Source organism: Ovis aries, chromosome 9 (assembly GCF_016772045.2).
Source record: "Ovis aries strain OAR_USU_Benz2616 breed Rambouillet chromosome 9, ARS-UI_Ramb_v3.0, whole genome shotgun sequence".
In the NCBI taxonomy this organism is placed as follows: domain Eukaryota; kingdom Metazoa; phylum Chordata; class Mammalia; order Artiodactyla; family Bovidae; genus Ovis; species Ovis aries.
In genome coordinates this window covers 81,973,909-82,001,451 of record NC_056062.1, presented here as the reverse complement: position 1 = coordinate 82,001,451, position 27,543 = coordinate 81,973,909, and the positions used below count along the sequence as shown (strand labels likewise).

At 39.6% G+C, this 27,543-nt stretch overlaps 1 protein-coding gene and 1 non-coding gene across 2 annotated transcripts; both read right to left on the bottom strand.

Moving 5' to 3' along the window:
* Positions 1–23,775, bottom strand: CFAP418 (cilia and flagella associated protein 418). Its single transcript, XM_004011826.6, has 6 exons — positions 23,587–23,775; positions 18,934–19,021; positions 16,567–16,631; positions 15,974–16,039; positions 8,300–8,395; positions 1–2,382 (listed from the first exon to the last, which is right to left on the bottom strand). The coding sequence occupies exons 1-6, from the start codon at positions 23,739–23,741 to the stop codon at positions 2,229–2,231; spliced, it is 624 nt and encodes a 207-aa protein (XP_004011875.1). The 5' UTR covers positions 23,742–23,775; the 3' UTR covers positions 1–2,228.
* A 448-nt stretch (positions 23,776–24,223) lies between these two features.
* TRNAS-AGA (transfer RNA serine (anticodon AGA)) lies at positions 24,224–24,305 on the bottom strand. Its single transcript has one exon. It is a non-coding gene; the product is annotated as a tRNA-Ser (tRNA).
* Positions 24,306–27,543: the final 3,238 nt, after the last annotated feature.

Sequence of the window (27,543 nt, the reverse complement as noted above, 5' to 3'; positions counted from 1 at the left end):
TACAGAGTAAAGCTATTTATTTACTTTTGGGTAAGATAAAGGTATGAGAGTACAACAGAGTTCAAACAAAGTAGCTACCTGGCTTGATTAAAAAACAGACACTTGCTGGGACCTTCTTGGTGGTCCAGCAGTTAAGAATTCATGCAATGCAGGAGACTCAGGCTTGATCCCTGATCCAGAAACTAAGAGCCCCCATGTTGCCAAGCAACTAAGCCTGTGCACCACAACTATCGAGCCAGCACTAGGGCTCTACAACTAGATAAACAAGTGGGTTTGTTACATACTGTGTTTCAATAAAACTTTAATTAAAAAAAATAAGATACTTGAAGGTAGTAGAAAATTATTATAAATATTGAAAACAAATGGGCAAAACATCTTGAAAGCTTTATAGACTTTGCATTTAAAAATTACAATTGATTACAAGCTACACTCTTCTTCTACATTGACAGTAAAGTAGCTGCGTTTTGGCTAATAAGTTACAACTGGTACTAGTCTACTCATTTGTATATAAACATACTTTCTACATTTTAGATTAAAAATTATACAATATTAAAAAGCTTATAAAGTAAATTACCAACAAAAATATGAACTCATTTACACATTTCCGACACTGGGGAATTAATTATTACACCTATTATGTTATGGACTGCTACACATGGGCAATATATCTAAGTTACAGAATAGTTATAATGAAATAATAAAAGCAAAAAATTCAAATCCATAATTTAGCAAATTTGCTCATTAAAAAAAAAAAAAAATCACCATTATGACTAAATGTGCCAAATTCCACGAGGTCCTGAATGTGTGGATCTTGCTGCTCTGCTATTTTTCGCAATAGGCAATTCAACCCAGATCCTCCTATGTTTTTGATAAAATTTTAGGGGATAAAACACTTTTATTGAAAGGTAAGATCTGCAAACATATCCTTAATATAAAAATGTGAGCACCTACCAGTGAGATGTATCCTGTTAGAATGCTAGACTGACTCACTAGAGCAAGTTATACACATATGCAGCAGTGTCACGGTTAGGAGAAGGGTTTGAACGACCAGATCTTTCTTTGCTCGAGTGAAACGGCTGGAACAGATTCAGTATAAGACTAAACAGATCACAACTGTGTCTGGTTACTCCCTTTAAGGAAGCCTTGTGTCACATATCTGAACTGCATAACAGACACATGCGGTGAAGAGCATCTGGCAAACTGGAATCTCCTGATGAGGCTGGGAGCTGGTAATTTTGAGGTAACCGCTTTTCCAAACGCGCTGCTTTGTAGGATTCCTCAAGTCTTAGTCATATTAAGGAGCCCAACAGGTTACCTGCTGGTTCAGCTATGCTTTATTTCTCTTTTCATGTAGTTATCTAATAAACAGCATGTCAACCTGATCCTACCAGAAAAATCAACAGGCTGCCTAAAAAAATATCTTACTTGCTGTTCTCTTTACTTAATGGAGTTTTAGGGCATTAAAGGCAAGAAGGTACTTGGAAAATCCAGCAATGATCTGTATCAGGATTTTTCCTTCTAGTTTTAGGTGCATCAAAAAAACCTTTTTAATATAGAAATGAATATTTGCTACAATACAAAACTAGATACCTTTTGATATCTAAATGAACAAAAGGAGGAGAAATAAGTTAAAACTGGTAATATATACTTACTATTGTGCATAGAATTGCTTTGAATTTGTGAAGTAAGATCAGATACAGGCAGTGTTTTCACCTACAATTCACCCACACTCTTGAAAACCCTTTCCTCAGTCACTGACTATGGATTCTGATGTGTCTAAATTATTATTTTTGCTAACAGCAGATCTGACCGGAGCAGGTGATATGTACCCCCCTCAGTGACCTCTCTGCAGGGCCAGCTTTATCCCCTTTAACTGCTATAAAGAGGAATACTCATGCTAAGTGTATTAGCAGTCAGGAGTATGGCAATTATTAGTGAATGGCTATATATCTGTATGAAACTCCAGGAGACAACCTAGCAAAGAAGTATTTGGATAACCTGTTACCTTACTAAGTGAAATGCTCATATATCAAAAAGGAATAATTTCAAAATGTTAAAGCACATTATCTTCCCAAGTCCATTTAGTCCTTGAAAATTTGTACAGCCATTAAATGAAATTTTGTCTTTTCCAAAGGGCACGATACTATGTACCTTTACCTAAACACTGTGATGGTGAATAGAGACTGCGCTCATGGATGCAGCTGTCTGAATGTAGGAAGTCTGGATCCTTAGTGTTTGCCACAAACCCAGCGAAGCTGATGGTCGGTCTGAAGGTCAGTCAGTTCTTCAACAGCTCTCCAGCTGCACTGGCAGGCATATGCTCGTGTTCCTTTCTTCTTTACCAGCTTTGTTTTTAATTTGTGGAATTCTGGCATATTGTTCCTGTTGGTAAAACAAGAAGGTTTTAGTATAATAGCTTTGTTCAGTGCTTAATGACTTAAAAAAAAAAAATCCTCATTGCTTTATTTTCCAATCTTTACAGCCAAACACTAAACTACTCGGTGTTTTCCCATGCAAAACAGAAGAAGTGCTTTGGTGTTCTCTTTCTGAGGGTTTCAATATTTTAAAATGGTAATCCTCTACGTCTGTTTACTAGGGCTGCTGTAGAACACAGTGACGTAAGGAGCTGAAGAATCACTGATTCGTCCCATCAGAGGCAACATGAAGTAAGAACAGAGTGGAAAAGACGGTGGTTCATCTCCAACCTCAAACACTCACCCGTGCCATATTTTAAAAGCTTGCACATGGAGGGCATGTAACTGATATGTTAACTACAGAAATTTTTCATTAATAGAGAAAAAGTGCTTGCTATTTCTATGTGTTGAATTCATATTGTATCTCATTTGATTCAATTTGTTCTTATTCACTTATAGTATCAGGAAAAAAAGAAAGCCTCTCCTGAAATAAGTGTCAATAATTTTAACATAATTGAGTCAATGGGCAGAACTCATGAAAAATGATAACCATCTGACTTGGTGCTATTATAAAAAAAGACTACAGAAGTTAATTCATAGAAATTAACAGAAAATCAACTATGGTTTTCACAGTTCATGTACTGAATTTCTGTAACTATTCCATGGCAGAAGAAGATGAAAAAATTCCAAGTGGAATGCTGAAAAAATACATAGTAAAAATGAAATACAGTACAAATTAAAAAAAAAAGACAGTGCTGTTATTTGATGTTTGCAACGGAAAGCAGGGTACGAAGTGCCCTCTGGCGGCCAGTGGGCACCACACACAGCACCGCACAAAATTCAGGGACAAGTTTGACACCAACAAAAACCTGAGAGGCTTTCCAAGGCCAAGGGTCTGACTTCAGGAAACAGACTTTGACCAGCTCAACGACTCAGCTAAGGTTACAGTGAGACAGGGGAAGGAAGGAATAAGTTTTATGGGAAAGAGAACAGCCGAATAAAACTAAATATGTTTGATTAAAACTAAATGGCTACAAAAAAAAAAAAAACCCTAAATGGCTACGTGAAGAAGTGTCCTTTATTCAATCTGTAATATATTTTGACAAACTTAACATCTGACACTTGATCGGATTGAATCCTTACAGATTTCAGGAACAGGAATCACAAAGGCCAAGGAACTAATTAATTAATACATTTCAAGTAGTGCATTACTTTAAAAGCTTCGAAAGAAAATATCATTATTTTCCATAAAGGAAATATAATTTAATAGAAAAATTAGAGCATTTTATTTAGCTATTGGTGGCTCACACGGTAAAGCGTCTGCCTGCAATGTGGGTTCGATTCCTGGGTCGGGAAGATACCCTGGAGAAGGAAATGGCGATCCACTCCAGCACTCTTGCCTGGAAAATCCCATGGACAGAAAAGCCTGATAGGCTACAGTCCATGGGGTTGCAAAGAGTCGGACATGACTGAGCAACTTCACTTTCACTATTAAGCTATTACAGCAGGATGGTCAAGTATAGCTTACACTTCTTTTAGACAGTTCTAGAACTTGTCAAAGCTAGGCTACACTTACTCCCCTCACTTGTAAGATAAGGACAATGAAACAACTAAAACGGTTTTTACTGTATAACCAACATGCAGATTGGTACCACTAAAAATGAATGGCTCCCAATGTCCTGCTGGGCATTCAGGGATACTCTTAGAACTTTTACATTGCCTTTGGTCATCACCTACTTCTGGTTTCCCCAGTGATCATTTCCCATCCTCCTCAAGTGTTTCATCTCCCCTTTACTTCTCTACTTTCAAGCAGATCACATCTTCATTCACAAAACCAGGCAATGAGATGTGAAAAGGCTTCCGTTTCCTAGCTTTCCCCCCGAACACATCAGCATATGACCACCTTCTACCCAGGCACAGAGGAGGCCTCTTCCTACCCACAGCTCACTTCCATCAGCACTCTGCACCAAAGCCTCTAGGACCTTGCTACTCATATAACCTCCCCTTACAATGTCTTCCCTCCCCTCTGCAATATAATCAAAGCATCTCCTATCTTAACTAAATGAGCCTTTAACTCTGTATTCAGTGACAGGTTTCCAAGTTACCTTTCTGGGTAACATCTTCCAGTCTCATGGTTCTGACTACCACTGTACAGACATTTCTTATCTGAGCTTCTGGGCCACAGGTTCATCAGCTCCCATAATGAACGTATAGACTCCTTCAAAGCTGTTCTTAAATTCTATCAATGGACTGTATCATGGCCCATGTTAGTAAACCAAGACAGAAATCTAGGACCCATCCTGGGTGACATATGTCTCTCATCTTCCAGTCAGGATTACCTCTAAAATAGCACTAGAATCCATCTCTGGTCTAACTCAGATCCTCATTTCCTTCCCACTGGATCACCACAATATCTGCAATCAGTTCAGTTCAGTTGCTCAGTCATGTCTGACTCTTTGCGACCCCATGAATTGCAGCATGCCAGGCCTCCCTGTCCATCACCAACTCCCGGAGTTCACCCAAACTCATGTCCATCGAGTCGGTGATGCCATCCAGCCATCTCAGCCTCTGTCGTCCCCTTTTACCCCTGCCCCTAATCCCTCCCAGCATCTGGGTCTTTTCCAATGAGTCAACTCTTCACATGAGGTGGCCAAAGTACTGGAGTTTCAGCTTTAGCATCATTCCTTCCAAAGAAATCCCAGGGTTGATCTCCTTCAAAATGGACTGGTTGGATCTCCTTGCAGTCCAAGGGACTCTCAAGAGTCTTCTCCAACACCACAGTTCAAAAGCATCAATTCTTCGGTGCTCAGCTTTCTTCACAGTCCAACTCTCACACCCATACAGGACCACTGGAAAAACCATAGCCTTGACCAGATGGACCTTTGTTGGCAAAGTAATATTTCTGCTTTTGAATATGCTATCTATCTAACTTTCCTTCCAAGGAGTAAGTGTCTTTTAATTTTATGGCTGCAATCACCATCTGCAGTGATTTTGGAGCCCCAAAAAATAAAGTCTGACACTGTTTCCACTGTTTCTCCATGTATTTCCCATGAAGTGATGGGACCAGATGCCATGACCTCAGGAATCACTAATTCCTGTGATTCTAAACTGGTCTGGTTCCCATAAATAGTGAGCAATCTTTTATAAATTCAAATATTCAGATCTCTTCCCTGATTAAAAACCTGCAGTGGTTATCCACTGCCTAAAAAAATTAAGTCCAAATTCCTCAGCATTTCTTCTATGCCTCTGCTCTTTTTGATCTCTTGTTCCTACTTCACCTCTTGCCAAGTTCTGCTCTTATATCCAAAACTCCACATAGTCCAAACTGCTTGGAAGTTGCTAGACACACCATGCGGTTTCACCTGTGTCTTTAAAAATATCCCCTAAAAGAACACCAGTGTCCATCTGGCTTGCCAGGCAAACTCCTGGTTATCTTTCAAGGCTCTGAGGCTTTTTCTGATACCTCAGGGTGGAATGCACCCACCTTGCCCTGTGAAACTCCTCTTTCACATTTATCACGTGATGTTGTAACAGTGTCTCTCTTTCTCAAAACTGAGCATTGCTTGAAAGCAGACACTGTGTCCTATTCATCTTGTGAGCCTGGTATTTAACAACGCTACAGGCTAGGTCCTAAAGAAAGCCTAATAAAAAGAAATGCTAGTAAGCTCTACAAAATATATCGATGATCTATATCCTGATGGGGATTCACAGCCTCTCCTTTATTTGTTCCATTCTCTTATCTCCCAAACATATTCCCAAGCATTCTGAGGCCTGAGATGGTATTTTCTACTGATTTCAATAACTACTCATCATTCTTATTTTAAACACTGTATTCAGTATGCTGTGTAAAAATAAATCACAATAAACATCATCTATTTTTAATAGTGTAATGAATCTTCTAGCTCTATCTAGAAGTCTGTAGTTTTTAAAAACCAGGTTGCTCATAGCTATGGGCTTCCTAGGTGGTGCTTGTGGCAAAGAACCTGCCTGTTGATGCAGGAGATGCAAGAAATGTGGGTCCGATTCCTGGCTTGGGATGATCTCCTGGAGTAAGGAATAGCACCTTGCTGCAGCATTCTTGCCTGGAAAATTCCGTGGACAGAGGAGCCTGGCGGGCTACAGTCTATGGGGTCACAAAGAGTAGGACATGACTGAGCGAGTAAGCACAACAGCAACAAGCAGAGCTACAGTAAACCAACTGCGCTTGCTCTCGATAACTCAGAGACACTCTCAGTTCCTCAAGAATGACTAAATCACCAACAAGCTTCCTTTATGCCTGTGCTCACTGACGTTTTGATGGTATACGCATTCTATTATACTAGTTTTATAAAAATTGATGGCTCATCTTAGTGAAATATGTGGACTATTCCCCATGCACTGCATCAACTAGAAGAAAGCATAGAGCAGAGGGCTTAGATAAGTCAGAAAAGATGAAACGAATCTGAAATTAAAAGCTAACTTTTCCAACAATGGGATTAAAAAGTGGACTAACACAAATCCAGGTCAGGAATAAGGGCTCCTGACCTGGATTTGGGGATTACACTAGGCTTTTTTGGGGTTGGGGACCATGAAATCTCTCAAATTGTAATTTTTCTATGTATTTACATATTTGAGTTTTTCTTCGCATATATGGAGAGGATTCCAAGTTTTCACAAGATTTTCAGAACATTTCTTGATGTGAAAAGTTTAAAAACTCTTACATTAACACTAGAGGAGACTCCTATAGATTTACATGAGAACAGCTACCAGAAAGGTGTGAAGAAAGCCATGCACCCGTTTCCTATGCTACAGAAGAGTGCTGTAATAATTCTGATTACTTATACCTGAGAATATAGTCTTTGTTTAGGCATAGGGTTGGGGGCCCCAAAATGCATGATATATGTACTTTACTAATTTTTAGCCCTTAATTTTTATTTGAAAACGTGAAGGTATAGCTCGAATATATATATATATATATATATTCAAATATATTTTTATAACTTAAAAGTATTAGGCATTCATGGGACTTCCCTGGTGGTCCTGTGGTTAAGACTCTGAGCTCCTAATGCAGGGGGCTCGGGTTTGATCCCTGGTCAGGGAACTAGATCCCACATGTCACAAGGTACAGCCAAAAAAAAACCAACATTAGGCATTCAGTAAGTATTACGAAAACATGAGTAAGACATTATCTCAACCACAAGGAGGGAGGCAGATATATACAAACCTAAGAGCTTTTCAACCTTTTATTACAGTTAAGTACTGTAACAGGTACAAAGTGCTGTGGACACATGAAAAAGGATGAATTTAATTCCAAGCTGAGAGAGTGGTATGGGAATCATGGAAAATGAGTAATGAATTGTACCAAGGGACATGTAGGGTTTAGGTAGATAAAATGGTGGGAAGGTACCCCAAGAGGTGGAGAGTTTACACCAAGTCATAGGAAATGGGAGCACTGAGTGCTCTGACGTAGCTATAATCTTACAAAGCTGAAGACTATATGGTGGAAAGACAAACAAAGCTGGGTGATAGACAGATGGGGACTGACTCGTGGAGGGTCTCATATGCCATGCTAAGGATTTTGGACACTATTCTGTAAGCAGAGGGGTTTGGGGCAAGAGAATGACATACTCAGAGTTATGCTCTAATTCTCGGCAAGTGAAGGGTGGTCTGGAAAAAGAGACTATGCTCAGGAAAAATAGTGAGGAGGCTACTTCTGAACTCCTGTCCAGAACTAACATGTCCTTAATTAGGCTGATAGCACAGATGGAAAGGAGAGGATGTGAGAAATATCAAAGAGTGCAGGTCACACAATCTGGCCAAGGCCACCAAGAGGCATCATAGCACAATAAGAAATATAAAGTTGCATTAAGCACATTTTTCACAGAGTGAAGTTTTTAGAAACATACCTGAAAAACAGGTAATCACATGATTTGTCCCACCTATAGTCATCGTAGCTTTCTACCCAGAAATCACAGGCTGTACAACGTAGATGGTCACATGCTCTGTTCAGAGAAAAAGAACTGTACATTAGAAATTATTGGTAAGTTTAAATTTGAAGAGTTTAAATCTGGGACCTCCCTGGTGGTCCAGTGGCTAAGACTCCAAGCTCCCAATACAGGGGGCCCAGGTTCCATTTCTGGTCAGGGAACTAGAGACCACATGCTGCTGCTAAGGCCTGATGCAGCCAAATAAATAAAATATTTTAAACTGTGAAAATCTGCTGCATTTATTCACAGACTATACCATACATTACAGATTACTGAGTAAACAACAGAAACACAAAGATGAATCTGATTATAAATTTTTATACTAACGGACTGATTACCTATTTGAATTTTTAGGTTAAATTTCTGCATAAACCTACCTATTTTACGAAGATTTTACATACTGATATATATATATATACACACACACATATATATTTACAGATTTAAAGAAAAAAACTGATGTGTAGATCTTTTAATTTTTAAATTGCACCTAAGTAGATCTTCACTTAAGATAACTTTTTAAGCGTTTCCCTTCCTAATGAAAATTTCAGGGTTGCCACACTGTATTGAAATGAATCTGTCTCTCCTGTAAGTGCTGGGACAACATCTTATTTGCTTCTGTTTTCCCACTACTTTGCATTAATGTATTCATTCATTCACTTAAAAAATATTTACTGAAAGCCTACTATGTGCTGGTGAGATTCTGTCCTCATATAGCATAGATTCTAATTCGAGAATAAACAATACTTAGAATAACTAAATTATATACTATGTTAGATGATAAAAATGCTTTAAATAAAACAAAAAGTAGAGTCGAGTCAATAAAACTGGAAGCACTGGGAGGAACTGTACTGTAATTTTAAATACAGTGGTCTGCATAGGTTTCACTGGGAAGGTATGTCTACATAAGCAGTTTCTTTAGACGAAGTGGTAGTTGTAAAGGAAGTGGGACTAGGAAATGGTTATATCTAAAAAAGATGGAAAAAGAGCAGGCTTGTATGTTGATGGCAGAGATGCAGTAAAGGGCCAAATGCTGCTGATGAAAGAGGACAGAACTGCTAAAACGATACTTAGCACATAACAGGTAGTCAGTGACAACCTGAGGAACTGAAATGCCACGCAAATCTCAAAATTCATGTACTGTACGGTAACATCAGGAGTAAAACGATAACATACAATGAGAATTATTAATTGCTGCTGCAAACAATTTGACTTCTATAGTAACTGTGATTTAAAGAAATCTCCATTGTTTGAAGTATTTTAAAACTAGAATCAATATACATTTGATCATCTAAAAATTATAAGGAAATAAGGGTTTTCTAAGATACCAAAAACAAAGTGAAAAGACCAGTAATAGAGTGAAAGAAAACATCTTTAACACATAATCAAATACTTATACTGACAAACAGTACTTACAAACGACAAAATGAAAAAAACCTAAAATATACTCTCACTAATATAGGTAGCATAGATGAGTGGTTAGGAGTGTAGACAGGATTGCCTAGGTTCAAATGCTGATTCCCCAGCTGTGTAATTATAGTCAAGTAACTTAACTTCTCTGTGACTCAGTTTCCTTATCTCTTAAATGGTGATAATACTTACACGCTCACAATTAGGAGGAGCTAACCAAGCTAATACTGATAATGCGTATAACAGTGGTTGGCACATAGCATTTTTTAAAGGTAAAACGCTATATAAAGAATTAAAATTTAAAGCAACTATGAAATATATATTTAAACCAATTATGTTAGCAAAAATTAGCACTCTCAGACATTTCTGGTGGGTATGTAAACTTATAACCTTTTGGGGAAAATCTTAGTATAATTTTAAAATTAAAATTATACCTAGCTGTTGTGCCAGCAATCCCGTTTTTGGGAATCTACAAATAAAAGTACCAGAATATAGGCATATATCTCAAGAATTTCTACTGCAGTATTGTTGAGATGGCAGAAAAACAGGATATCACCTGTATAGCTATCCAAGAGGGAAAAGACTGAATAACAATTATACTATGGAATATCAGGTAGTTGATAAAGGGAGACAGATAATTACATTTACTTATTGACCTAAGGGTGCACAAAGCTAGGTGCACAATAACATATATAGCATGATGCTGTTTTTGTAAAATCTACTGCCCAGATTTTCCTGTACAGGTGTTTATAAGTTTATAAAAACATTTTGCTGTTGTTCAGTCACTGTCCTGTCTGACTCTTTGTGACCCCATGGATTGCAGCATGCCAGGTCCCCCTGTCCTTCACCATCTCCAAGACTTTGTCCAAACTCATGTCCATTGAGTCAGTGATGCCATCCAACCATCTCGTCCTCTCTTGTCTCCTCCTGCCTTCAATCTTTCCCGGCATCAGGGTCTTTTCTAATGAGTCGGCTCTTTGTAACAGGTGACCAAAGTACTAAAGCTTCAGTTTCAGAATCAGTCCTTTCAATCAATAGTTAGGGTTGATTTCCTTTAGGATTGACTGGTTTGATCTCCTTGCTGTCCAAGGGACTCTCAAGAGTCTTCTCTAGCACTACAGTTGGAAAGCATCAATTTTTCGGCACTCAGCCTTCTTTATGGTTCAATTTTCACATCTGTATTTGACTACTGCAAAAACCATAGCTTTGATTATACGAACTTCTGTTGGCAAAGGGATGACTCTGCTTTTTAATATCCTGTCTAAGTTTGGAAGGAGATTGTTATCTTTCTCCTTATACACTTTGACTTTTGTTTTTATTTTTTTCAATAAACATATAATACTTCTGAAATAAAAAAATTAAGTCCATCATTTTTTTTCATTTCCCTCTAAAATTCAGATGTCAACTTCAAAACTGCAAATATATTTTAGCCTGAAAGTTTGATAATGCTTTATATTTCTAAAAATATTAATTGTAACAATAACTAAACATTTAAAATCTATACAAGCTTGAAAAACAATTCCATATTTTCTTTTGAATTGTTAGAAACCTACGAAATTGAATTTGTACACACGGAAATTCAACACACTTATATTTGTGCACATCTGAACTTGGATTTTGAATGTACAGGTCAGGAAAATGCAAAATGACGGTTCCCAAAGCTGCTATAACTGGCTTTCTTATGCATATGTAGTTTATTATATGACTGCACAGAGTGTTAACTTTAATGCCTTAATACATATGTGCAATTTGGCTAAATTACTGCTATTGTGGGAACTATAATTTAGAATTTCCTGACATTTTGTATGTGTAAAATTTCAACCATAATGTTAAATACAGCTTTTTAATTTAAAATTTAGTAGTTTATTCAAATCTATTCACACTACCACATTTTCCTACAAACACTGTCCTCTGAGAAACATAAAACTAACTTGCAGCTAAGAAATCATTCTGCTGCTACGATTCACTCTATTAGATCATAATTAGTACCAGTCTATGGAATACTCCAGGCTTGCAAGTAGTTTAAAAAATGAGCAGGGCAAAATTCAGTTTGGCTTGAAAATAATGCTTTGGTTTTATCTATACCTTATCAATGCTACCACGCTTTGCTATTACTCCTCCTTTCCACCAGCTGGGTAAAAGACTCAAATCTTTACACTCTAAAATCATTCAGGATTACTCTCAAACTTGAGCTTTATCCAAAATCAAACAGATCTAACAGGTACAGCAGACCTTCCTTTATACCCTCAGCATGTACATCAGTGCTTATTTTCAGAGCTTAAATATATTTTTCTTTCCTAACTATATATAAAAGAATATCTAACACAAACTCATGGTTCCAATTAAAGATACCTGTCAGGTCTTTCCTCTAGAATGTGAGGAAATACAAACATGAAGGTATCACCAATGGCTTTGTCCTTTTATCTGGCTAGTAAGTAAAAAGATGTTAGCGGTGGGAATGTCCATAACACAGCCCAATGCCGTCTTCTGCACAGACTCTGTGGTTCTCAGTCAGATCTACACCGTGCACTGGGGAGTTCTGCTGTCTGGGCAGTTGGAAAATAACGGTTACAGTAGCATAAGAGCTTCCTTCTTGCATACATTCTATAATCAACTGGTATACTAGAAAGCATAATGGACTAGGAATCAAATTACACAGTTGAGTCCTTGCCTTGGGCAAGGAACAGCACTTGGGAGTCATTTTTGACAACTTTCGCTCTGACCTCCAATAGCCATTTAATCACTGAATTCTGTCATTTATGTACTTTAAGTATCTCAAGTGACAGCCCTTTCCCTATAGCCACTGCCAGCACTTAGGTCACCGCGGCCATCGCTGTCTCTTTCCTGGACCACTGCTAACTGCTGCTTGTTGACTGGTCTTCCAGTGTTCCCTCCTGTCTTGTCCTTCTAAGTTCCAGTCCATTTTCTACTCTAGAACCAAAATTTCTTTAGAAACACAAATATGATTATGTCACCTTTATTTGCTTAAAACAAAACAAAAAACAAACCTAACAACCCAATGGCTTCCACTGCCCTAGGACTTATGTTTCTAAAATCCTCTTCAGGGCCCCAAACCAAACATCCTTTGACTACCAGTTCCTTCCAGAGCCACCCTTTCCCCCACTCAACACACTCCAGCTCACCTGGCTGCTCCCTTTCTCCAGAACCTCTGGCTTCTCAAACTCAGGATGACCTAGCATGGTGTGCCCATCTAATGCGGTGTGTCTTCATTCAACAGGGTGGTGCCAATGGTCCCCTCTCTTTGCTTAACTCCTACTTATCGCATCATAGTCTGATTAAATATTATTAGCTTAGGAAAGCATTCCCTAACCTTTCATATTAGCTAGAATGCCAATTATCTATGTGTATAGTATTCTGCACTTATCTTTTATATTACATATTATGTGGAAATTAAATAGTTATTTATAGAATTAAAGTCTCTTTCCTTATCTAGACTAAAAGCTCATTGAGGGAAGGGAAGTGTCCATTTATTTGTTTGCCACAAGGTATTCACTTAAAACCTAGGACTTAGCAAGAACATGATGAATTAGTACATGTTTAACGAAAATAACACCAGTGCTTCCTCATTTATAAAATGGGGTTAAAAATTCTTGTTCTATCTGCATCTTGGTTTTTTTCCGTGAGCAGATGAACCAATACACATATACAAAAAAAGTACTCTGGACAGTATAAAGTACTTCACACATGTAATGATTTACATGCACATGAATATGTACGTGCTTATCTTTCTGTGGGTGCTGATCTGTGTCATGAAGAGGGTGGTCAATGATTAATATCTTCGTGATGCGTGAAGAAGATCTGTGAATATAAACATTTACCTGTGCATATACATGCAAATTGCATGTTGTAAGTATGTTTTCCATTCTAGACAGGGAATAAATGTAAAAATACTCAAAGGCAGAAAAATGTTAAGTGGAAAGTATTAATAGAAGCATAACAAGTGTTCTACTGGAAGTAGAGTATCTGACCTAAGCTTCAACTGGAGGTAAAAGAACTGAAAAAAGAAGAGGAAGAACAAGGACAACAATTTAGTAAAGCAAACAATGAGTTTAGAGTTAATATGAGACAGATGTCAGCTCTCATTTTCCTTCCTCCCCTTTCTGAACAGGGGAGAGGTGCTCAAAACTGTATGTGAGGGATCTTTTCTTTAATGCTCTATGTGGGTGAGACTACAGGAGACAGAAGTGGATGGTAACTAGGAGACCCTCGCTGTATAGTTCACGGGTGACTTGAGAGAAGCCTGGATCCAAAGCAGAGTGGTCTGGCAATGGCTGAGACAAGTCCAACTGGGCTGACACAGGTAAGTCGGGACTGATAGCAACCAGACAGAATTCTTCTCTAAGGGCAGTCTGTGTCTCTAATTCTTTGTACAGACAGTCCTCAATGCAGGATGAGTCAGGTGCTATCAACACTTATTTACAGCCCTCACAGCAAGCATTATTCCTGTGGGCTGCTGCAGCCTGTCCACGGCCTGGTCTTCCTGGTCTAGGCTGCCTCAGATCCCAAATTTCCCTCTGGTCCCACAGCCCTTTTTTCTGGGCCTCCAAGGTCTAGGCCAGCTGCACCCTCCAACAATGTCTTTTTGGATCACACTTTTATTATTCAATACAATGATTCTCTCTCCTGAAGTGTGATTGTGTAGTCATATAGCACAGTCTTTCATTTCTTAAAAAATTACCAGAAAAAGTGTTTTAGAAATAATTAGACAAAACATAGTAATTTAGTTAAGTAGGCTTCTGTAAAAGTAGAATCAAATTTATTAGGACAGTAAAATGATTTGCTGAACTATTTAATAATAAACAACACATGGAAACAACCTAAATGTCTATTGACAGATGACTGGATGAAGATGTGGTGCATAAACACAATGGACTTCCCTGGTGGCTCGGATGGTAAAGCATCTGCCTACAACGTGGGAGACCCAGGTTCGATCCCTGGGTAAGGAAATGGCAACCCACTCCAGTACTCTTGCCTGGAAAATAACATGGATGGAGGAGCCTGGTAGGCTATAGTCCACAGGGCTGCAAACAGTCGGAGACGACTGAGTGACATCACTTCACCTCACATATACACGACGGAATACTACTCAGCCATAATAAAGAACAAAATAAGGCCATTTGCAGTAACATGGATGGGCCTAGAGATTATCATACTAAATGAAATAAGTTAGAAACAGAAAAACAAATACCGTATGATATCACTTATATGTGGAATCTAAAATATGACACAAATGAACTGATCTCGGTAACAAACAGACTCACAGACAAGAGAACAGACTTTGGGTGTCAAGGAGAAGGGGTGGGAGTCTGGGACTAGCACATGCCAACTATTATACATAAAATGGATGAACAACAAGGTCCTCCTACTGTATAGCATAGGGAACTACATTCAGTATTCTGTGATAAACCGTAATAGAAAAGAATATGAAAAAGAATGCATATATATGTACAATTGAATCACTTTGCTGGACAGGAGAAATAAACATGGTAAACGACTATACTTCAATAAAAAAAGATTTACTAAAGATCAGTCTGTTTCCCCACTTTACGACAAATGACAGCGGAGTAGCCTGGGAGTCTAAGGGGGCTTGGGACAGGTAGTACCATGACTGTAAGACCACCCTGAACAAGGTCCTGAGTGAGACACTGGGTAAAAGGTGGGCTGGGGAAGAGATGCCAAAAGGAGGGCTTCTGCTTTTGAAATATATAAAATCAAGAGACTATGCTTAAGAACCCTTTGGTACTCCAGACCTGCAGCTTCTCACGCTGCTTGGCCCAGGCAGGGTGCATAACACACCATATAGTGCGTGGCTGCGTTCCCCTGTCTACTCACTGGCCTCCAGTGCCTGGAGGGAAACAGGGCAAAGCAGAAGCTCAGCTCCCGGTGTCCTGTGGAAACCAAGCTGGGACGGAAGTGACCCAGACACTTTAAGTGGATCTCAGAGAAGGTGTCAACACAATGAACACCACATACCCAACATCACAGCTTTCACAACTATCACCTACGCATAATATGCATTTCAGGAAAGTGTCCTCAGACTGGCTAACAAAACATACCTCTTATGATGAAACAGACTCATGCCAAGATGATAAGAACTATGTTTCAACAGGGTATCAATTTGGAAAGACCTAATTAATGTGTACTGTATTTCTGACATCTTACCTCTGTGAAGTATTTGTCCCAATCCCACATGGAACAGTGCTTCCGCCAATGTACACTGGGCTGCAGCTAGACATGTTCAACAGAGGGGAGAAAAATAAAACCAAAACATAAAAGAGGGATGAGAAGTTAATTTGGCCTCATTGACTCTATATTATTGAAATCAAATTGTATATTTTCCTGAGCAAGTCAACTATTATAAGGAAGAGGTATTCATTCCAGGGTCAGTGCTTTATTGGATAAAACCTGTACATTCAGGACCACTCAAAGAGTTAAAATGAGTCAGAGGAAAATGTGTTTGCCAAATAATGTAAGGGACAAAGTAAATACTGAAGAGTATAACAGCACATTAATTCTGAGAAACTGTTCACACTTTTTTTCACACAGCAGAAAATTATTTACAACAGCAATAACCTCCCATTCAAGTTCCTTTGCACTAAGGAGTCACAGACCATAAGAGCACCGAAAATGCTGCGATTCAGTCTTTCCCCTGAAAACTAACCAGTGCTTTGTTGCTCAATGTTGTTAAATGGTAACAAAATCTACTAGACCATGCTTAGCATTGGGTGTAATTTACTGAAGCAATCCCGACTTACCTTTTACCAAGGCCTTGAATGGAAGCTCTGACAGACGTGTTACCTGAAGATTTAGATTTTAATTTCTGTTAAAAAAACCAAAATAATAAAAGACCACAGGTAACTTAGATAACTGTAACATGAAAACTAATATTTGTTATAACAAAAGTATTTAAAAATGGCTTAAATAAAAATTTCCTATGATTTTAAAGTTTCAGAAATAAAAACAATGATCAAAACCTTTTAAAAGCAAAAGGGAAGTAGACCTCTCAGGAATTTACAAATTACTATGCTAACATTTAGTCTAGAAAATTGACATACTGCCATTATTAGCAAGCTAAGATTTAGAGTCACTTTATAACTCTTCAGTTAATACTAGACTTCAGTGATTTAATATGAAGGGTCTGCTATTTAAAACTTCATCCTGGAAAAATGCAATTGAGGAAAAAAACCTCAGACTCATTTTAAAGGCTGTGAATGGTACTCACCTGAACTAAAAATAAATTAACCAAACTCCTGGGTAACTTCAGGAATATTAGTTTTGATCAAACGGAATGGTATCAACCATTATATATTCAATGAAAATGTAGAGCTACCTAGTCACAACCATACAGTAGTTCCTATATAGTTACATAACATCATCATTAGCAAGCATTTATTAAGTGTTAACTGGTATAAGGTACCAAACAACATATGCCAACCACATACTAGGACCACCGCCAAGGAGAGGAAATGAGGAGAAAAGGCAGTTTAAACTATGCAGAGACATGCCATCATTTTACCTAGTAGGTGAGGAAATTTAATGGAGGCAAAATACTTTGTTTTACTATTTTCTCTTAACTCTTTTATTTGTTAAATAAACAGAACTGGAAACATTTTTGGTGCATATCTGAAAAATACTAATGTGCCTGAGTCTCTTTTTGTCTTTGGAAGCATGCTCCATGTGCCATCCTGGCTCACGTTTATGACTCAAAGCTGGCACACTGGGACATCTGTAGCTGTTTCTGGGCTTTCTTGGGTGAGTCTGAAAATGGTTAATGAACAAAACAACTGGCAAGTAACATAATACTGTAAGTCAATTATGAGTGAGTGAGTGAAGTCGCTCAGTTGTGTCCGACTCTTTGTGACCCCGTGGACTGTAGCCTACCAGGCTTCTCTGTCCATGGGATTCTCCAGGCAAGAATACTGGAGTGGGTTACCATTTACTTTAACTTAAAAAAAAAAAAAAAAAAAAAGGAAAGAAAAACACAGCACAATGGGTGAGCAATGGGGAGGGAGTATTGTTCTCAGGAGCATGATCTGGCCTCTTAGGATAAGCTGGGCACAGACTGGCAATTCACACTTCTTTTCTCATCCAGTCAATGTTTGACATCAATCTGCTTTTCTCCAGAAGTTTACTTGGGTTGCTTTCTCTCCTGCAGGTTGGAAAACTGAATGTAATAACTAACTTCAAAAAGGGAACATACAAAGACTTCCCTGGTGGTCCAGAGGTTAAGACTCCAAGTTCTGAATGCAAGGGGTATGGGTTCAACCCCTCGTCGGGGAACTAAGATTCTGCATGCTGCAACGTGCAGCCAAATAAATAAATAAAATCTGTTTCCTCACCCTCAAAAAAAAGGGAGCACACAGAAGAAATGTATAAAAGTATATTTCTTCATGATTATAAAAGCTATTTTTGTTTCAAATTATCTTCTCTAATACTTCTTTAGAAAAGTATTCTCTTCTCTTTCCGAAATGCCTTGATCTAAAGATATATAGCTTCTGGTAGTTCAGTGGCACTTTCACTACTGTGGCCCGGGTTCACTTCCCAGTGGGGGAACTAAAGTCCTGCAAGCCACGCAACATGACCAAAAAAAAAAAAAAAATACAAACGAGTAAATCTGGCAAAATGTTAGGGTATGTTCAGTATGAGTAGTAAATATATAGGTGGCTGTTACATTATTTTACAAGCTTTTATAAAGTTGTCATAGATACACAAGTATTTAAAAAATTAACATAGTACCAACTAACTCATTAGTTCAGGGATGAGAGCAATGGCAAAGCATCTGAGATGCTAAGCACATTCCTATAATGCAAGCTGATTTTAATCTTTTAGAGGAGTGCTCTTAGAGTCTACAAATAAATACAAGTAATCAACTTCCTCTGTAAGTTGCATTTTATTCAACAGCTTTTCTAATTTATCATTCTTGATGAGAAATAAACAGCAAAACACACAGTTTCTAATACTTCTTTCCTGTATAAATCTAAGTGGAATAATTTCTTTAAACAATTTTACTTCTCATAATTCAGGACTATAGATACTTGTAAATTCTATAAGCTTTCAGATTATTCTAAACATGTCTTGAGATAATGAAAGAATTGCTGTTACCTTTACGACATTTTACTTACAAAGTGTTTTTTGTCGAAGTGGGGCTCTTCAAATATTTCATTAATAAGACTGTCAAGATCATCTTCTTTTTCAAATGTTTCTGCTAATCTGAAAAAACAAACAACAACAAAAGAAAAAAACAAGAAAACATTTGAAGCTTAAGTGCAGATAAAGTCAGTCAAGAATCCGAAGAGTTTTGTTTCAATAAAGTCTATTATTAGAGTTGATAACAAAAGGACAAATGTGATGTAATTTTTTTTGTACTATGGGCATAGCCCAAGTTTCTTGAGAAAAAGATGTAGTTTACTGAGTACAAATTCACATGTGTACTTTTACATACTTAAAATATAACATTTACAGCCATATGATATATAAGAGAAAGGTAGGTATGTACTTTTCCAAATTACATCAACCACTTATTTAAGAATAAAAAATATGTACAATTATAAGTAAAACCTGAGAATTATAAGCAAAGATAATTTTCATATGTCTAATTTTCCCCTAAGGGTTCCATTGTAAGTCAAAAAATAGTCTCTTTACTACAGGAGCCAAAGGTTATATAACCAAACGATCAATTACAAACCCACACAGAACAGTGTTAGTTGCTTGACGGAGTACCTCAACTACCTCTTTATCTTCTGCAGGTAAAGCCATCACAGGATTACTGACAAACTGTTACTGCATGGGACTTCTATTTAACAGCTAACATTTACTAAATGTTGGAGAAGGAAATGTCAACCCACTCCAGTGTTCTTGCCTAGAGAATACCGTGGACAGAGGAGCTTGGTGGGCTACTGTCCATGGGGTCACACAGAGTCGGCCACAACTAAAGCGACTTCATGCATGCATTGGAGAAGGACATGGCAACCCACTCCGGTATTCTTGCCTGGAGAATCTCAGGCATGGAGAGCCTGGTGGGCTGCCGTCTATGGGGTTGCACAGAGTTGGACACGACTTAGTGACTAAACCACCACCATACTGGCTTCTTGCCAAAGATGCTTTCCCACCATACTGGTTTCTTGCCAAGGATGCTGTCCTCTTCACAGAAGCAGTAGTTTTTATCCATTGTTCTACCTCCTTACAAGTATTAATATACTGGATTTAGCATCAGCTGGTGACCTGGCTGAGGGCTTCTCCACCTTAGAAATACTGACATTCGGACCAGATCATTCTTTGACGTGTGTGCCACAGCAGCAGGCTTGTGCACAGTAGGATGTTTCATAGCATCCCTGACTTCTACCCACTAGATGCCAGTAGCACACCCTTCCCCAGTTGTGACAATCAAAAAATGCCATCGTCAAATGCCCCGTGAGTGGTAAAGTCATCAACAGTTGAGAACTATCCACCTAGTTTAAATTAAGCTTATGGAATTTAAGCTTAAATTAAATTTCCATAAGCTGTTGTGGAAAAACCCAAAAGAACTTTTTGGCCAACCCAATATTTAATCTCTCTGAATCACCTGCAATGCAGGAGACCACGGTTCGATTCCTGGGTTGGGAATTTCCCTTGGAGAAGGGATGGGTACCCATGCCACTATTCTTGGCTTCCCTGGTGGCTCAGAGGGTAAAGGGTTTTTCTTGGGCTCCCCTGGCGGCTCAGATGGTAAAAAGAATCTGCCTGCAACGTGGGAGACCTGGGTTCCATCCCTGGGTTGGGAAGATGCCCTGGAGGAGGGCTTGGCAACTACTCCAGTATTCTTGCCTGGAGAATCTTCGTGGACAGGGGAGCCTGGTGGCCTACAGTCCATGGGGTCTCAAAGGGTCAGACATGACTAAGTGACTAAGCACACAGAACCTCAGACATTTTGTGCGTAACAAGCAGATCTAGACAACTATTTAAAACTTCTTCCAGGTGTAATATTCCGTCTCTGGCCTCTATATCCCTCAACTACAATGAAGCTCCCTTTTCGCCCCCAAAGTCTCTACTGCCCAAATCATTACATTCAATGGCCTTTCTCAGTAACAATCCTTTTTAATCTTTCAGAAGCACCTGACACTTGGGTACCAGTTCCTTCAATTTCTATTGTGACAGCAGGTTGCTAAAATTCTCCCTGAGAAATCCTCTCCTTTGGTTTTTAGAGTGTTCTCTCTGGATTCCCCTCTCCCCTGCAGTTCCACAATTTCAAGAATCAGATGCATTCAAATGTTATCAGTCTACTCAGTACTCTTAGGGGTTCGAACTGCCAGCTTACATTAAGACTCTGGTCTGTTATCAGAGTACACAATTTTATGATGTCTATGCTTGCCTATGTTTTCCTACAGAAGTGGGAAAACAATGCCATCATTTCACTGAGAAAGCATATACATTTTAAAGAATGGTATAATGTTTGGTTTTTTGATGCTACAATACAATAATCTTTATCAAAGGTTAATAAATAGCTATTGGTTCTCTGACTTTGCTTCTTATATTGAATCTTGATTTAAAATATAGTTTCTGTCAAAAATAAAATACATATTCTACATAATACAGACAATTGGGGTTTAACACTTGAGCCACAATTAAATGTGAAAGGTATACAAAAAAGCTTTTATCGAGGTGTACAATGTCCTGGTAGACTTGGAAATATGAACTTGGGCAAGTAACTATTTTTCTAAGTCTTTGTTTGGTCAGTAAAATGAGTGTAATAATAGCATTCACTTCATAAGGATTTGGAAATTAAATAACACACATAAGGCTCTTAGTATACAGAAAGGATTGAATAAAGTTGGTTATTATTATACCTATTATCAAGAGATTATGATATTATCTGTAAATATTAGCAGCTGTTCCTGATATCCAGATGTGGCATAGTCATATATTAGTTGCAGAATTGTCATTTTAAAGACACAGTTCCAGTATTTTAACTCTTTTAAGAAAAAGAGATACAAGTAAATCACTATACAATTGGCAGGTAGTCTCCTATTAATAAGTTCATAATATAAGTAGGTTCCTAACTTTCTGGTACCAATTTTGGCTCAGGACAAAATTTAATGTTTGACATTATATACTGCATTTATATTTAAGTTTAGGGTCTTTGTTGGTGCTTTCTGTGCAATTTACCTTTAAAAATATACTGCCAAGTGAAAAGTTTTAACATGTGAATAACAGTAGTACTGGCTTGCTACAGCTTCTGTAAATGTATTATTGAAGAATTTGACTTAGTATGGTGGGATGGGGTGCGAGGATTATGGATGGATTTTACAGAGAGAGAGAGGCATAAAAGGACCTGTGCTTGGAAAGGATCTGTCCATCTTACTAATCCTTACCATTTTCAGCAGCCAGCTCCAAGTCATCCTATCCCTCTGTGCTAGTTCTCCTAAGATGAATAGGCTCTGGAAGGCTCTTTGATAAATTCTCTCCACCCTCAAAGGAGTGAATAAAAAGAACAAAGAAACTGCAAGGTAACACTGCTGTAGGACAGGAATGGTAGATCTGCTGGAAATCAGTACAGAAGGATGTCCAGCCTTCAAGATAACAATATACAAATTAATGAGAGTGATATTTACATATACAGTCAAGTGAGCCTTAGCTCATTCAAAGCAGTCATTTTAGTTGGCTCAATATTTATTTCTTAGAATGCTGTCCAGCACTCAACTAATTTTACGAACGTCTGTTTCTGAACTTTAGACTCTGGAACGTTTTTATTGTGACAGTGAGTTTTTAAACAAACATATGTCATCAGAGGTAAATCTAGTACATTGGGAAGCAATGGTGCTGGGCTCTGGGAAATCACACAGAGGTTCACAAAAACAAAACAAAACCCACAGATGCAACCGTCAATGAACAAGACTGACTCTCTTAGTTTGCTCCAAAGCTGCCTCCGTGTAATTCCACAAGAGTTCCCAAGAGATTCAAGCAAGAGTTATTGCACAGCCTCTCAAGTTATCACTTTGAAGGCCTATAACTCACTCTGGCAAAAATGGAACTGAGGGGAAGTGGAGATAAGAAGAAAGTCACTGCTATTTAATAATTACACAGAAAAAAAAAAAAAAAGACTGACAAACATGAAAGATATTTTCTGGATCAAAAACCAAGACTTTAAGAAATTTCCCCAAATTTCAATTTGGATGCCTGAGATCCTCTGGGACCCTTAGTTGGGGCCCTGGGTAGAAGGATGGTGGTGGGATTAATAGAGTGTGACCAGTAACTAAACCTTTTATCTGAAATGCAACCTCATTCAATTCTGAGCTTCAAAGGGAAAAACAACAACAAATGATGGACTAGAATGCAAACGTTTTCTCCAACAACTGGCCCAAGGATTGTTCTGCCTGGGGAATGGGGTCCCCGCACCTGAAAAGGGGACGAGGATCACTCACGCAGACGTAGGCCCGGGTCACCGTGACCCCCCTTGGGGTTCTAGAGCAGGGGCCTAAGCTGCACCCTCTCTGCCCCACTGGCAGCCCCGGGACGCGTCCGGGTGGAACAGACCTGGGGAAGCCGCGGGCTTTCAGAGGCGGGGCCTGCTCAGGGGCGGAGTCGGGCCTCGGGGAGAGATGCTAAGATCCTCGAGGACAGGCGCGGGAGTACGTGCGGCCCCGGACAGTGAGGAACTGAGGGTCTGGGCCGGAACGCGGAGAGGTCGTGGGCGGGGGTGAGTGGGTGGGCGTACGTTTCTTTCGGTCTGGCGGCGGAGGGGTGGCCTTAGGGCCTGGAGCAGGCTTCACCACAACAGCCCACCCCTCCCGCCTGTTAACCTGAGATTCTCTTTCGCCTCGGCTCGGTTCTGGTCGTTGCTGAAGAAGCCGCCGCCGCCGCCTCTGGGCCGCTCGACCGTACCCAGTCTCAGTGGGTCTGGTCGGCAAAACTTGGACTCCACCTCATCCAAGAGCTCGTCTAGGTCCTCCGCCATCTTGTATTCTCACGTCTTGCTCCCGGGTCGCTCTGGCACCCGGTGGTTTCCAGGGGCAACGCGAGGACCGCCCCCCCCCATCCCCTCCCGAGGCGCGCTCCTCGTCGCCCCCCGCGCATGCGCGCGCCGTTTCCGAGTCTCGCGAGGCTTGGTTGCTGACAGGCTCGCGCGAAGAGACTCGGTAGGGTAGCGAGGCCCCCGGGCCGCGCGAACGTTCCGGCGCCGGGGCGGGAGGTCGGCGTTGTCCGTTTCTGCGCTACTGGCTTTCCTGTTTCCGATTGTCTGAAGTGTTTTGTCCCGTCTCCCTTTCCTCCTGGACTCAGGTTGTAACCACAATCGCCCGACTCCCTAGCTCTGTCATCGCCTCCTCGTCCAGCCCCCTTGGGGTCCCAGTCGTATCCCAGACGTTCATAAATTCCTTAAATGTCTGCAGAGAAGCCTGCAAAAGAGAAATAAGCACCTGTGTCAAAATGTTAACTTCCCGTAGTCGGCAGGATTCGAACCTGCGCGGGGAGACCCCAATGGATTTCTAGTCCATCGCCTTAACCACTCGGCCACGACTACTGCTGGTGATGGTTTTGGCAGTGAGATCTATGTAGAGCTTGCACACAAGTGTCTAGTAACAGGTATGTTTGCATCACGAGGAAAACACTACAAAGCTTTTCTGTCAGATTAAGCGCACATTTGAATGTTTTAGTTCTTAGTAATTTTAGTTTCTCAGAGGGGATCTTGAGAGTATCGGCAATCAGAAAAAACGGAATTTTAGTAAAATCGCTAGTTAGTCAGAAAACAAGAGAGAGGGAAGAAAGGTTGGTGCTGCTGTACCCTGGCTTGCAGAGGTCTGCATTTTTCCGGAGATAACTGGGAATCTTAGGGCCCTGGATCAGCCTCCCGGCCTCCTTGCGTGATCAGCTCCACTCCCCCGCCGCTGTCTAAGCACAAACAGCTCCAGGACTCTTTACCCACTACGCACTAAAATAGTGTTCCCCACTGATTGAAATTCACTATGCAGGGCTAGAATGTCCCACAGTGTCTTAAAGACACTGCTCGGAAAAGTATGATGTGTGGTACACCTGCAAGATATTGTCTCTCCTGTAAATACTATGTTTGCACACTGAAACCAGAACTTTTGAGTATTTCTGAAAGGGAATTGCGTAGAGGTTGGCAACCTTGGAAACTCTGGAGATACTTCGATCGAAATGAATTAGTAGCTTCATTTACTTGGGTTTTTTGTTGTCTGTTCAGAATATCTATTAAAGATATTCTGATAGATATTCTGAACAGACAACCTATGATGGAGCAAATGTAGAGCCAACCTTTCAGTATTCATGACTTTTGGGAGCCAGTTGTTAAATGCAACCCCTATTAAAAAATTAAATTATGTAAACTTACAGTTAAATTAACTATATTAAAAAACAAAAACAGTAGTCAAAATTCACCATGGTCTGATTATTACCCTACATTTTATTATAATTTATGTTTGAGGTTATTTACATCTGTTGTATCTGAAATAGTATACAGTGGTCTATTGTTGTGAACCTCTTCCTAACTTCCCATTCAGCGATGTCACTTGGGTAGCTTGAAATTAGGCTTCCTGGGTGTATTTACACCACGGATATTGCAAATGGTACAAAATACTTTTCTTGCTAGAGCTAGTTGTCAGGCACTTAGCAGCATGTCACTAATGTTTACCACCAAGCAAATCTTGAATATTCCAGCAAGGCAGCATTCCCCTTACCTGTCAGGCTTCCCTGGTTGTTACTTTAACTATCAGAATCTTGTTGCATCGTATGAGGTCCCACTCAGTATATTGATATTTTGTTTTGTTTTTCCCCAACTTGCCTTGCTGGGTGATTTCTACTCAGAACTGACCTCCAGCAGAAAGACAGGAATAAACCACTTGATACTGAAATTACCCTTGCAATATGGTTCCAGGGGGAGTTATGCATAGTTGGCATACAGTTTAATACACTCAAGTGAATAATTAGATTTTTCTTTGTAAAAGATGAAATCTGAGTTATACCATGAGTAGTTGAAAGACTTAGCATGTAGATTTGCATGAAGGATTATGAAAGATAAAAGAGGAAGTGTTTCTAATTTTGTGTTTTGTTTATATGAATATTGGAAAAAATGAAGCTATTTCCTTCTTCCTTCACTCCCACCCCCATTTTAGTGTGTAGATATCATGTGTAGATCATCCAGAGGTAGGTGTTTTGAGAATTTCACTTACAGCTTATCAACTCTTCTTTGGAACTTCTGACTTCAGTTGTGTGGTCTTTCTGGCTTTAGAGAAAGTCAAGTTCAATGTCTGCAGTGAGAAATGCCATATCCAAATATGTGGTTGGCTGTGTGATAAACTGGAAAATGAAAGCACACTACTAAAAATCTGCAGGGACTTCCCTGGTGGCCTAGTGGTTAACATTCCAGACTTCACTGTTGTGGCCCAAGTTCAAGCCCTGGTGGAGGAACTGAAATCCTGCAAGCCACACAGCGTGGCCAAAAAAAAAAAAAAAAACAAAAACACCTCCGGATGTCAGGAGCAACACCAGGTGCACTTCAGTGGACTCTAAGCAATGGAGGTGGTTGTACCTGGTGAATGTATACATGGCTTTGGAAAATTCATGCAAATCATATTAGAAAACAATTTAAAAAACCATATTTTTTCATTTTTTTCCAAAATAAAGAGTCTTGTTTATTATCTCTGTAATTGTTAATATGTGTCGACAGTGGTGTGAATACTTGTCCCCTAACTTTCCCAGTCTTGGAAAGCATGCTAAGTGTCAGATGTTTCATAAAGGAGTATAGCCAAGAGTCTTCAGACAATACAGTTATTGAACATGGTAAAAGTGGCGTGCTGTGTATTATTACATTTACTTAGCATTCCAAGGAAGTATTTTAGGGAAAAGGTGTCCAAAATAAGAAAACAAAGCCCTGCTGACTTTGCCAAGTAACTGAAGACTGCTCGGAACCTGCCTTCTTGCTAACACTGATCTAAATGAGTTAGAGGTGGTAATACAACTGGTTCTGTTCTCACACACAGTCCAGGCCAACCTCTTAAGTTACAAGGTGTTTTATAGTCATCCTAGCTGTTCACATCATGAATTGCAAGGCCTCTTTGGATTCCCATATATTAATAGGGATTCCCTGGTGGCTCAGATGGCAAAGAGTCTGCCTGCAATGCAGGAGACCCAGGTTCAATCCCTGGGTTGGGAAGATGCCCTGGAGAAGGAAATAGCAACCCACTCCGGTATTCTTGCCTGGAAAATCCCATGGACCGAGGAACTTGGCAGGCTACAGTCCATTGGGTCGATGTATTAATGCTTTTCTCCCCCTACACCAAAAATAGATACTCACTGCTGGGCAGTGACAGCCTCGTGGGTGTGAGGGGAGGCATCTTCGAAGAACAGTTGCCAGCCTTCCAGCTGCTAATGCTGGAGATGGAATAGCACTGGGGCAGCTCTGATTCTTTTAAGTGGTCCCCGAGTTAGGCCTCAGTGCCCCATAGGTAAATTCAGTCCAGAACACGCAGAATCTTTATTGGAATTTGTACACTCGTCTCTCACAGCTGTGGAGAGTTTAGACTAATCACAACTCTCACTGGGATCCTATCATCTTTGTAATTTGAAAAAGGATCAGGAGCCTGCAGACTTGGAACATCTTGAGAAAACTCTGGCTCTGAAATACATCATCACACGTGGGGGACACCACTTGCGGCATCATCGCAGAGAGCTGAAGAATGTTGAAATCGAGTATTTCTCTGGCGTGATTTCAAATGGCCTGAGAAATCTGAGAACTTTTTTTT